Raw genomic sequence first — 14,181 nt, forward strand, 5'->3', positions numbered from 1 at the left:
AGTTTCCGAACGCAGCCTAAAAGGTTGCAAGACATTGGCCGCGTATCGGACCTCTTCTTCTTCCTTAGAAGCCATTACTCAAGGAAGAAGAAGAGGTCTAATACGTGGCTGATTTCATGTATTGCAACCTTTTTTTTTAGTAGCCGACTGTACAGACGGCGTCATTAAAGTCTTCCACTTGAAGGCATAGTACATGTAACGTGCACTATAGAAATCCCCAGAATACAGCTAGGAAAGAATTAATGACGCCGTCTGTACATACATACAAAATTTATTAAAACAATCATCTACAGCGTAAACTATATATGAAATCTGATAAATGCGATGAACGAAAACTTCCTATGGGAAACGTAGACTTAATTTAAATAATATATTAATAATATAATTTATTTTCCAAAATAATAAAAGGATTCAATGTAGAAAATTACATTAAGTGCACTATTTAATAAAATAGCAATATTTTGAAGCAATTAACGACCATTAATTTTTAAGCTACAGCATATAACTTTAGAGAGGCTTTAGTTTGAAGATGATAGAATGTTTTTCTAAAGTGGCGGTTGATATATTTACTTACAAAACAAGATTATAAGCCATGGATGGTTAAAAAATGGTTAAATTCATTAAATCATTTTATATTTGCTATAGACGATTTTATGCCAAAGATTGCATTAATTACTTATATTTACAATAAAATGTAATAATATAATTATATTTACATTTTTGTTTCATGTGTTGTACCTCAAATTTGATGGCCAGGTACTTTAATAAGGTAACTAAAAGAGATTTAACAGTGAAAATGAATGAAAAATTTAGTTTTTTTATCACTTTTTCGAAAAAATTCAATGTTTAAAGGCTTTAAGCGACCTCTAAATATTAAGTTACAGCGCCTGCTCTTCAAGGGTCTTCATTTAAGAGTTAGTAGAACAAATTTAAGGGGTGAGACTTAAAATCAAATTTTTGACCCAAAAATATTGCCACCCTTATATATATATATATATATGAGAAACATTTTACTTAAATTTCAAAATATTGGAAGCTCCGAAGTCCAATCTTGTTAGACAGAATAGCAGCGACAAAATAAAGGGATAATATTTTTCAATGGTTCTTCCATTCAAAACTCTTTCACGAGCTCTACATGTGCCGGGTATCAATCCGAGCAACAAACTGCTTACTTCTTTTATTCGCCGTTTCGCATTCATCGCCGACAGGAGATAGTTATGGCTTGAAGCTGTGTCCACAAGAAGAGCGATACCAATTGGCTTCTAGCCACGGCCTACGTTTATACAAAGCCCTCGCCGCGTTCCGTCCGCGATTTACGAGCCGTTAAAAAGAGGGAAGCGAAAGGATGTCGGAATAAAGAATTACGAGGAATCAAGAATAATATTTTCGTTTCTGCCAACATACGTACGCGACTTTAGCGTTACTACCGGGCTCGGCGTCAGCTTTCGTGGCATCTAGCCACGTTTGTGTACTCAAAACCTTCGTATCCTCTACAATCTACAGGAATAATCTCTTGCCGATTTCACCTCTTGACGCTAGAAGTCGTTCGCGTTCGTTCCGATGGCGCCGTGAACGCTTTCTCAGTAATGACTCACGTTAGACCGATATTAGTCAGACACCGATGTTAGTCCAGAGGAACGCAGTGACCGCCGTTTCCGCGTGTTCAATATACATATACTTCGATTCCGAGACCAAGAACTCGTTCCCGAGTCGTTACTGAAAGAAAACCCACTTCGAACGTAACCGGATGCATATTATGTATCTTTACAACGCTACCAATAGAAGGAAGATTGAGCACCATGTAATGGATGTGTTACGATCTGATTGGCTGCAACGAGATGCTGCAACATTGAACATGATTAAGCTGTTTCTTTTCTTTTTTCTCTTATTTAAGTTAATTTAGACGTGGTAGGACATAGACAAACAATCGTGGTAGAAAAAAAATCAGGAATTCTAGTTACTAGCCAGTATTTTTACAGTATAGCTATTTTTACTGGATAGATACTGGTCAGTTTGGGCGACGTTTGTTTGGGTATAAGTAACTGGATAGTAATAATGGCTTTTTCAAATGGATAAATATTCTACAAATGCGAAAGTACTGGGGAAATCTTTTCGCCATTTGCGGGAGAAGCGATTCTACTACATTGCAATTTTTCTTTGTCACCCCGGTTTTCCATATTTCCTCCACATGGCAGATGCTTCACGCTGCAGTGAAGTTCGGTGATCCGTAATGGTCTCAGAAACGACGCGCGGCATAAATTTCAAGTGCGTTCACGCATCTGCGATCGCGGAGTATTTCAAATGAACGTGGAAATACGTGAGGAATGTACTCGCGGCTCCGGGGCCGCAATATTTCTTCCGATTGTATAACATGGAAATTGACTCTCGATAGTCTCGATCGATATTGCTGTCCGTTATTCACGTTCCTGGCATTTGAGGGATCGAGAGATGAAAAAAATGCATAAATTTTTTCCGAGAAAACTTGCCTCGGCTATCGAAAAACATTAAGATTAGGTAAGTGAATCGCAATGATGCTTGAGACAGATAGATTAATTCTGCATTGCTGGCTCATCGTCTCATAGCTTTATAGATATGGGCTGGTAATACATAGCAGAACTTATCCGGAGGAAGTTAGAGAGAAAAACATGCTTTTTAGTACTTTTCTCTCTTAAAGTGTCCGAACCGAAAATACGGAGAAAGAAAAAGAGAGAAGTACTGAAATATTTTTCTCTCTCCGTATTTCCGGACACTTGAAGAGAGAGAAGTACTGCAAAGTATGTTTCTCTATCTAATTTCCTCCGCCGGACACTACTTCTAATACAGAAACTATAAGATAATTGCCAGTCCATGTCTATAAGGTCTATGGTCTCACAACATTGTTGGTTCCTTTTCTTTATCTACTATCCTTCTATCTTACAAAAATAGAGGAGTTCGTAATGCCATCGCGGTCGAGGAACATTTTAATTTCGTATTAGGCGAGTGCTCGTAAATAAGATCGTGTAACAATAGGGATGGAAGAAGAAGCGGCTACACAGATCGACATTACAGATTGAGAATTGAAACAGTACCGGATGTAAAGATCCGTTTGGGTTGCAAAGTGTGTCACACGACAACGATCGTCTCAAAAGGGGGGCCATAAATCTCAATACGGTACATGGACAGAGGCGATGAGAAAGGCCGCAGGGCGATGAAAGAATGATTTCTAGAACAAGGTGACAGCCGACACTTTCTTTTTCAATTAGGTGACTAATAAGGCGAATTAAATCAATTAGAGAAAAGTCAGCTGCAACAGCACCAGGCGCCGACACGCCACTGCGTCTTCTTGGTCATCGTTGTCGCCGTGTGTTTTTAGTCCAGATGCAATATCGCCAGTTGGACGATGACGATGCGGAGAAAGAAGCAAAGAAAAGAAGAGGCAATTGTTTGCTCTCTCAATGATGCTACATAATATCTTTACATGCGAATGATGCGAATCACCTCCATTGCTTTTCGCTCCTAATCGCACCGTGACGCAGAGATCAAAGTTACGATTGACGGAAGCGACGCAAGTCGCAGATTTGCACAAGCAATTTCTCTTCTGACGTTATATTATCGTCAACGGAAATAATTAAATCGCTACGCACTAACTGATAAAAGCGTAATTATTCGCGTAAGATCGGAAACGTCCTCTCTCGTCGGAGACGTCGTCATTATTTAGATTTGCGCTACCTACGGAGTTTGTTTCACGGCGATGCAACGCTGATGGTGAAAATAAGAAAATAACGGACAGCAAAAACCGTGAGCGTGCGATGAAAACGGTGAGACTCACTCGCATTCTCTCGAGCGTATAAATTCTGCAAATACGAGATCTTCGTATTTAATTAGCGGAAAGCACGACAGACATGACCGGATTCTATACACCCTGCATCGTTGTTACGGTTTATTTTGCGGATTATCTCGCGACGGTTGCGTACCTATGTATAGCGCAAGTCCGCGTTATTGCTTTATCTGCGGTATTACGCGACCATGTTCCTCTTTTTCGCTGATATACATATGTATATAAAGTTATACATGTCTCATGTACATAAAGTTACAGTTCCTTAAAATTTAGAATAGCTGTTTGGGCGTGAAATCTTCAATGCGACTGGCGTCCTTTGTTTATCCCAGTGTTATCATAGAGCCTTGTTCGCGAAGATGAGGTAATTCGCTTAAAAAAAAAAACCACTTCGTAGGTAAAGCCCCCATGGTGCGCGCCAAGAGGGGTGTTCGCAGGCCCGTAACGATTTTTTTTCTATCGCGTTAAAGAAGAGAGGGAAAGCAAGACGTTAACCGTCGCACCTGGTATCGATTAGAGGCTTCACGACAATAATAAAAATGACAAACGGAAGAAAAGGGCCTAGGAACGGCCGAGTTTGATCTTATCGCGACTCGATTACTCCCTGACTCTCCCGGCGAGTCAATTAGGCGAAGAGAGATAAAACGGGTCGTTAATGATCTGCAAAATATTTACTCTTGGAAAATATTAGCCTCGCTAACCAAATGTTGCGACGATCGCGAGAGACTCTATTAGAGTAAATTTCTCCAGAGACTCACATAAATTCGTTCATATGTACATTCAATTCCGCGTTGTATTATTTAAATGTCTGCGTGCAGTATTACCTGGCATTCTTATGACCTTTTCGCGATCGTCTCGCAGATTTGAAATGCGATAGCAGTCACAATTATCCGCGCGAGCGCCGATGACGTAGGAGCAGAAAGTGATACAATCGCTAAACAATAGGTCTATTAACGCCGCGCTTTCTACACCTGCTGTACTTGCGAGGCATGTGCGATTCTTACGTGAGAAAAATACGAAAATCAACATATAGGATAGGAAGTGCGAGGGTAGAACGAGGAGCGCATCCAATACCGACTCAACGTCGGAATGTCGTAACCGCGGTTCGTCTCACGTCCAGATAGGATTTGACACGCCGCGCCGCGCGGGAAATAACGGTTCAGATAAAATATCATAGTGTTACCTTGCACGGCTCCTTGCTCTTCGTACGGCAGAATCCGGGCATCTTGATGCCGCCGATTGGTATCTTCTTCTTCGGTTTCTGTTCCTCGGATTCGAGATCGGACGCAGGTGCGGCGCCGGTGTGCTTCGTATTCTCGGCGTTCAGCATCTTCTCTTTCTCCTCTTCGGCAATCTCCTTTTTGTCCATGCTTTTGTCCTGATCCGCCTGACTCATTCTCTACTCCTGAAATTAAGAATGAAGAAAATCCGCGTTTAACTAAGGGTTGGGCGCATACATCTTATCGCGAATTTAATTTGACGCGCTGTCGAGACACTCTAGCTTGCTACTAATGTTGAAGATGAACATACTATGACGGCCACACGTCGGAACTTTGTCGCCGAGAGAGAATCGTTTTTAAATTCAATGAAGAGTCCGTGACTGGAGGACCGTCTACTTCTTCCGAATGTTTGGAACATTCGGTGCACTAATCGCATTCAATTGCCATTCAACAGCTATATCACTTGCTACGCGCGGCAGTGGACGATAATTTCTTATCTTTATTCACTATTTTGAGGCATGCTCTGAAGTACAGCGCCAAGTTATTACATTACAAGTCTTTATGCGAATCTCTCCAAAGTATTATCAAATTTCTTGTAATATAATGCGCGAATAAAGTTTCCTCAAGCTGATAATATTTTATTCAACATTTCCCAACAAGAATTCTTTAGTTCGCGTGGCGCAGAACATTCTACTGACTACTTCGATCGGCTTGTTTATCTCGATATTTATACTTTTATGGCAAATCGATATGTCTTGCCTTGAAACATGACACTATGGAGCGTATAAGCACACACGAAAATGGAGTTTCGCGAGAGAAACATCGCTCTTTTGCCGAATTTTTGTTCGCATCAACAAACGATAAAACCAAAAACGCAATCTCATTGAGAGTAGTTCTTTTTGCTTCCTCATAGAGGAAGCTTTGTTTTCGTAAAAAAAATTTTTTTTTCAGTTGCTTTTGCCAATGTGTTCAGAATGTTCTAAAACGTCGAAAAATCGCTATTTTAAAAAATGTCGGTATGTGTGTATGTGTGTATGTATGTGCCAAATTTACCGAAATTTCTATAACTCCAGAACTAATCAACCAAATCTTAACGAATTATATATGAAATAGGGGTAGAAAAAACTGAAAAATATATAGAATTAATAAAAATTGCTAATAATTAAGGGGTTCTTTTTTAATAAAATTTTGAATTTTTGCAGAAATGTTTGTTTATGCTTTAATTTCCGCAAATTTGGAGATATCGATCTATTTCTAATTTTATTATATTTTTCAGTCTTTTCTACTCCTATTTCATATATAATTCGTTAAGATTTGGTTGATTAGTTCTGGAGTTTTTTGCAAGTAGAAACCTTTGCTCACAAAGTTTCCTCTATGAGGAAGCCAAAACAAATAGAGGAAGCTTTGTGAGCAAAGGTTTCTACTTGCATACTTAAAAACTATGAGGAAGCAATGTGCAGGTTTCTACTTGCACACTTTACTTGTTTATAAAACAATTTTCTCGTAGTCATCAATTTTTATAATACTTGAAATTTACCTCTTGATGAGGTTTGATAAATTGTCAAAGACAGTTATGTATGCAAAATCCCGATGATTGCACTCCCATCGAAGGAGCGGCCACGTTCGATGTATAATGCATTACCGTGATTTATAATCGTGCGTGCATCAAACAATCTACGAAACGCTATACGGTCACTGCAGAGTATAGTCGTTTAAATGATTTAGCGTGCTATCCCGATCTACCAAATTTAATTTAATTTACCGCGGCTGGTTGAAGAATTACTTTATCGTCGTAACACATCAGGACCGCAATTAAATTTTCAGAAAGAGAACATCCATAAACGTTAAACTTGAGATGAATATTTAGAAAGATAAGGATTTTAATGACATTTAACGCTCGTCTATTTCTAATCAATTTTTTAAAGCAGAGAAAGTATTATTTTATTTATTATCTATATTACAAAATAATTCTGTAACAAAATGTTAGTAATGTTATGTATAAAAGCAATTATATGTGCGTATTATAAAAAAGATTATATATTGTATATAATAGAGTATATTTCTGCCTTAGAAAATTTATTCAAAATAAACCACAAATTTTATTTAAATTTTTATCTTCCTAAATATCACAAAAAATAAATATTATATATGTATATATATGTATAAATTGTTATAAGCAAAAAGCGTTGCACAGGTTTCGCGTTTGTAATGAAAGAATTATGCAAATTCGTGACTATTTCTACTGCACAGAACGAAGAAATGCATAATATCATATGCACCGACTATCTACTAGTTCGAAGACCGATGCCACACGATCGATCGGTTTACGTCTGATGGTCGTGGCGACGCTAAACCGCGACGTTGACCTGTCGTCATTTTGAGTTTGGTTGCTCGACGCAAGAAAATTTCATAATACCCGTATTGCACGAGAACACAGATCTTGAGAGAACAATCCTTCTTTTCAATTCTCGAATTTTAACTTTGAAAATTAATTTAGCATCGACTACCTCTATTTGTCTGACTATTCTAGTATATTTTGCATCTTTCATTAACAATCGTTCAACATTACATTTTTACACATCAGTACGTATAAAATATATGTTTGTGACTTTTATTAGCTCCGTACAATTTTTCTTTCGGATTTTCGTGCAATGTTAAGATTGTACAATATCGCCACTTTTAGGAAAAATATCGAATAATATTATCTGTGATTTTTAATGCTCAAATAATGAAAGTACTTTTTTCACTATTTAATTTAATACTTTTGAAAGATTACTCATTTCAAATATTATATTTGTGAAAGTTGATTGAAAAGAAGTGAAAATTTTCATAAAATAGGTATTTACATTGTGTGTTAACTTCACTCTTTTATTTACAAGAAATGTAATAAGAATTTCAAATCTGTTGTAAATACATATAAAAAAGTGTCAGTAAAAATTAAAGAAACACAAAATAAAACTTATCTAAAATCTCGAATAAAGCTAATTTGAACTAAAATATAACATTCTGATATTCTCGTAGAAAAAAATAAAGTATTTGGAGCGGATAATATCGATGAAAAATTTCCAAGACTCCGAAAAATTTCTCTGAAAATTTTTTGATCTTATTAGATAAAAAATCCAGGTTTTTAATATTAAAAAAAATACACAGAAAAAAAGAAGTGTTAAATCAACACGTACAAGAATATATAAATCAAGAAATGAGATTATATTGCATTAAATGAAGAAAACTTGATTGAATGAAGTCATTTATAGTTAAATGATGGGTAAACGAAGTTTTATATAGTTCAATCAAGAAAAAAAGTCGAAATAAAAAGTTGAAATGCTTATAAGAAGATTATATATTCTTGCGTATATATAAATATATCAATGTTGATTTGATATTTCTTTTTTTTCTGTGTAGATACCCTGTTTGAAGAAAACTCCTTCATCTCAAAGAAAGTGAAGGAAAGAAGCGAAGGAGTTAACTACCTTTTTAATCGAAGAATAGACAGTTTAACACAGAAAATATTATTACGTATTATGCGGACCTCTTTTACTTTCGGCTTTATATAAGCGTGAAAGCAAACATGACATGATACGGTCAGGGTGGAAATAATTAGGTAAAGCTAAATATAAAGTGCAATAATCAGTAAATGTGAAAACATGGTCTATTTTTTTTTTAATAGTCAATATAGACGCTTCGTTCTTTCGTGGAAATGCGTTTAGAACGACACGACCAGCGTGACGACTAGTTCATTCACCGTCTGAATGAGCTAGAAACTGAAAGGAAGGGTCGTGCACTACAATAGAAGATTCGTTTTTCCTGCTGCGATTTCAACGCGCCGATGACTAGACCTCTGCAAAATCTTGACGACGCGAGGAGAATCTTTCTTTTGTACAAATCCATCTAATACGGAAAGAACAATTTTGAAGTATTTAAAAATTTATAATTAAATACAGATATTAAAATAATTTTGTTTGGCCATCAAAATAATTACACTGCTGGCTCAAAGTTTAAAACTATTAATTGAAAATGTCTACTATATGAAATAAAATCAAACTTATGCATTATAATTTAACACATTTTTATAATTTTATTCATTGTTCTATAATTAAATAAAAAATAATATAAAATATTTGAAAGTTTTACAAAAAAAATATTTTTTTACAAGATGAAAAGAGTATCAGAGACTATTTTCGTCAAAGTAACTACTCTTACATTTAATCTCTTTTTTACCAATCTAGGTAATTTAGCTATAAATTTATTTATTTTTTCTGACAAAAGATTCTCTTCTATCCATCTTTCAAAATAGTTCACGGTTTAGTTTTGGAAAAAAGGTTTTACGACCGTAATTAATTTTCTTAAAATTAAACAATGCTATGTTAACTGTGCTAAATATAATTTACTTTTAAAAGAAATTAAGAAAAGATATTGAGTAAGACATAAATCGGACTTTTAAGTAACGTCTCATTGAAATATTTTTAAATTTTGTACATGATCTCTCTCGAACTTTTGAGAGAGAGGCAGTATATGTATAGGATGCTCAAGTATGATGATGATAATGCTGCAAAAAGTTTTGACATTCTAACAATCAGTTTGAGCGTTCTTCCGGAGCGATTGCGATATTATCTTCTCGACGTTAATCACGCGAATTAATTGCGAGATTTCCGCGCTGGTTTCTGGTTCTGATTCGACAGCGACATCGGGATCACGTGGATTCGATCTCGTAGAACTAGGTACTCGATTCCGAACGTGTCGCCGGTGAGCGTGAGGTGACGCCGAGATTAGCTGCCATCCGCATGATTTCGAGCAACGGCATCATTTTCGCGATCGCCGGTACGCTTTCTCTTCTCGCCAGTGATCGCACGATAAATATGCAGTGAAAAAAAAAACGCAAAAACTGGAGTAACTGGATTCGAACGCCAAGTTAAGGTGCGATTTCATTGACGCTAGAAACCAGCGGCAGCGTCAAGAAAATGTAGTGGGGGAAGAGGTTCAGACCGTTTCAACTTTTTAGCGTACCGCAAAATTCAACGGAACTTCTTCCGTTGAAGACGCTAAAAAGTACGCTAAAAAGTTGAGACGGTCTGAACTTCTTCCTCCACTACATTTTCTTGACGCTGCCGCTGGTTTCAATGAAATCGCACCTTTATACCGTTCTTTGTTTCGATAAAGAATATCGCTCGCGTTTCCGCGAGGGCGAGCCGAAATCGAATCGTGAGACTGGGAAAAAGAAAAGTATACACGACATATTACCCGGATTGCAATCGTTTGTGCGAAAATCTTTGAATCTTGCAGTTCGATCTCAAATCCGTATTCGTGGCGTATTAATAAATCGACGACGCGAACTTATCGGCAAGTCGCGTTCGCGCGCGCGCAAGTACGAACGCGGAAACAAAAACGCGAGGAACTCACCCCCTCGGAGAATGCGCCGATGGACGCCGTTATCGTTCTCCCTCACTCACGTTCGCACACACGCGTACGGCCAGTTACGAGACCATAAAAACCGCCGCCAGATCCGACGACGTTGCGTTTATCCTGCGGGAATAGCGAAGGACGCGTTGCGTGTTTCGTTTTTCCGTTGCAACCGACGCCGCGGAACTCGAAGGTGGAAAACAACACAAACCACGAAACTCTCGTGAGGACGCCAAGCGCGCGACTGACGACTGACGGCACTGACACTGACGCTACCGACCTACCGCCTACCGCCTACCGTTGAAACGCCAGCAGCACACGAATATTGCGTTTAGGGAGAAACCGGAGAACTGGGGAAGTATATGTATATCCCGCTTGGCGATGAACCTTCGAGCGCCATCTTGATGATGCGAAAGATCGACTGCTTGGCGCGTAACGGTCGACTTTACCTCATAGAAGTTAGCCGGACAATTTCGACTTACGACATTTTTTTTTTTACGAATCGATTGTTAGTCGTTTGTTATTGATTGTTAGACTAATTAGAACGTTTGTTAGTTAATAGTTTTTACGTAATCACAAAAATAATTTTTAGTGTTAATTTAGCCGGTAAATATAGAATTCTTTACAATTTTCGATTCAAACCGTGGTCAATCGATGCGGAATCGTTTGTTAGTTCCGAATATACTAAGTAAAACGTTTGTTAGATCACGGTTTCGCTAAAAAAAGCGAAAAACTGTATATCGTTTAGCTGCCGGAGTGTGGGGGTGAGACGTAGAATATGTGGTGGTTTCGGAACGCATTACGTTATAGTTTATTAACACGGGAAACGTGCTTAACCTATTTTCAATTTATTTGTCAGATTTGTTTATGCCTAATACCTGGCTACATTTCACGTGCAAAAATATAGGTAAGTGTAAAATGCAAATTTAATTCTGAACTTAGTAAAAAGTATCCTTGCAATATGAAAGAGATATAGATTGCAAAAGTAGAGAGGTAACCTACTAAAGTTGTATTTGAACAATTACATCAAATTACAGATTTATGAAATATAAGAAATAAACTTATATTGTATGTACAAGTAGATATAAGTAATTTTGTCATCGTACGGAAACTCGCAGTTTAAACTAACTATAAAATTGTTTGCAGATGCTTGATGTCATTGATGTCATTAAGAGGTAGAAAAGCAGTGGAATACTTCATGCACTTCCAAGTAAGTTAGAAAAGCATTAGCGAAGCTACTTAATCTTGTACAAATCATATTAAAGTACACATTAAAGAAATATAAATATATTTTGTCATTGTGTAAGGGTTGGAATCTGTCTTGGGACAAACGCAAAAAGAGAAGCCATAAGATGTCAAAGCGCTTAATCGAAACGAAACAGAGCATCAAGAACCTCGTCGTAGAGCGAGAAGCGGTGGCAGTCGAGCTGCATCATCTACGACCGGAATTTCCGAAGATGGCAGTTCAGGCCAACACGCTGATTATTATACAGAAGAAAGTTTCATTTTCAAGTTACAAATTTGATTTTGGACGTTTCAGAACTTTTATAATTTAATAACAGAAAGAGATAGTAGCAATAACTTGAAATATATGTGTAACGCTGATTGACTATCGTGTTGTGAGGGCGTAATTTTCTTAACGTTGCCGCGCTATGAAAGGTTTAATTTACTGCATGATTTAATTTATCCGTATGATATTGCAGACCGAGGATTGCGAAAGTAAGAAAAGTTTATAAGAATTACATTTGTAATTTATAGGACGTAAACATAGAAGAGGATACAGAGAGTAGTTCTGATTACATGGGTGAAACGAGTAACGATGAACACAGTGGGTGGTGGTAGCCAATCTGGAGCCAGTATGAAACCAGGCGATGATCTTGCTACAGATAGCACATTAAAACGGATTCTAGAGCAGGATTATGACCTAATGAGTATTAAGAACAAGGTAAGCTAGTAATTAAATTTTAGTTAATATACATATATATTACAGATAAGCTATAAAGCGTTTGTGCCGGATACATTTTTCAACAACTAAAAACTATTCCTGCTGTTTGCATTTTATTTATTTTTCATATTTAAATTAAAATTATACAAGGATTGTAATTTATGTTAAAAACTAATCTTTCACTGAAAACAAATATCATACAAATATATCACTGATATTTATTTCAGCTTATACTTCCGGCGCAACCTACTGTGATAAATATTCCAGAATCTCTGGCCCAGCATTTCACTACGACGCAGTTTACGAATATCCCAGAGAAACCTTAATTCTCATATCGCAGTTTACGAATGTCTCAGAGAAACTCTCTGATTGTGTCGATTAATTATCGAACGGAAAAAGGAAAATACAATAGCAATGTTTTTTTTACGTATCAGGATAAGCTGTGATTATATAAAAAAAGAAAGAAAAAAATAACGGAAAACAGAACCGAGCAGGAACAGGACGCAACTGTATTTCTAGACAGTCTGATTTTGTAAATTATTCTACGAGGAAAACACTTGTGTATTATATATATATGTATATGCGGATATGCGATATACAATTTGATATGATATATGATCTATGACGTTTGTTTATTACTATGTAAAGTGACAGACTTCGAAATTAAACATTAATTACTGTTAATCGTGGCGTTTTGAATTTACTCTTTTTCTTTTCTTTTACCTAAAGAGGATCATGAGAAAGTGAGAAAATTCCAAACGCTGCGAGAGTGCAGACACAATGGACATCCGAATTTTACAAAACGTGAAAAAACATTCGTCTTTTCTCATCTCTAAACTCCTCAGACCGTGTTAATATTTAAACAAAATAATTTACACGTCACTCATAGAGCTAGCGCGATAAAAAAATAAGTTAACATTCGTTGAAACAACATTATACATTTATGCCTAACAACAATTTTTTGTGCTTGCACTCGCGAATCTCTTGCCGACGTGATACTCGATTTTTTCACACAGAATTTCTTGCTATAAGACACAAAGGGGAGTTTACTTCTTGCGGAAAATACTCGACATGCTGGGCGATTCAATTTTCTGTTGAAGAGATCTTGTTCATCTTCTGGCGCATATCCTTGGCAGACATTCACCGTCGTCATCGATAGGGAAAACCCGGAGCTCGTCGAGTGTCCTGGAATGAAGATAATTTTTTTACAAACGTTTAAACATTTTTCGTTATCGAGAAAATGTGTACAGGATACATAATGTTTCTAGAAAAGTATTCAATGGTCCAAAGATATCGAAATTCAGAAATATTCTACCAAATCTACTATGGATTATTGCGACTGTAGATTACAATTATATAATCACAGTAATTTCAAATCCAGGTCGCTGCCTGGTCTGCCGAGATCAGGAGATCTTTTTTTCGGCAATCAAAAATTCCAAGAAAATTAGCGTGTCGCTATAATAATGAGGGATGTTCGAAAGATTGCACCGCGTGATAAATTACAGTAATAAAATATAAAATTTCTTATATTTCTTTACCTCTGTATGTCTTATAGTTATTAATTCGTCAATTATTATAAACTGAAGAAAATAAGCTAAAGATATATAATTAGTAATCCTTAAGATATATGTAGTAATCCTTAAGTCCTAAGAAATTAATCAATCATAGTTAATTATTTTCCTCACATTCGATTGTGATTGATCAATTTCTCACAGCAGATCTTAATGGAACACTTAATAAAGTTGTAGGGTAGTATTTTGTTAGATCAGAACGAAAATCGCATTCGCCTTGCGCAGCAGGTTAAT

The 14,181-nt window shown here is 36.7% G+C and overlaps 1 protein-coding gene and 1 long non-coding RNA gene across 2 annotated transcripts in view; both read right to left on the reverse strand.

Moving 5' to 3' along the window:
- The window catches only part of LOC112462425 (neurotactin), a 40,675-nt gene extending 29,873 nt beyond the window's left edge, over positions 1–10,802 (reverse strand). The window contains exons 1-2 of the mRNA XM_025028179.1: positions 10,432–10,802; positions 4,998–5,219 (exon numbers count right to left, since the gene is read on the reverse strand). Of these exons, the coding sequence (XP_024883947.1) occupies positions 4,998–5,210 (213 nt within the window). The 5' untranslated portion in view covers positions 5,211–5,219; positions 10,432–10,802. The remainder of the gene's footprint in view (positions 1–4,997; positions 5,220–10,431) is intronic.
- A 2,187-nt stretch (positions 10,803–12,989) lies between these two features.
- LOC112462424 overlaps positions 12,990–14,181 on the reverse strand; it is a 1,771-nt gene continuing 579 nt past the window's right edge. The window contains exon 2 of the long non-coding RNA XR_003041668.1: positions 12,990–13,561. This is a non-coding gene — a long non-coding RNA (uncharacterized LOC112462424). The remainder of the gene's footprint in view (positions 13,562–14,181) is intronic.

The sequence above is a fragment of the Temnothorax curvispinosus genome, unplaced genomic scaffold (genome assembly GCF_003070985.1).
Source record: "Temnothorax curvispinosus isolate PA1 unplaced genomic scaffold, ASM307098v1 QBEX01012418.1, whole genome shotgun sequence".
NCBI lineage: Eukaryota > Metazoa > Arthropoda > Insecta > Hymenoptera > Formicidae > Temnothorax > Temnothorax curvispinosus.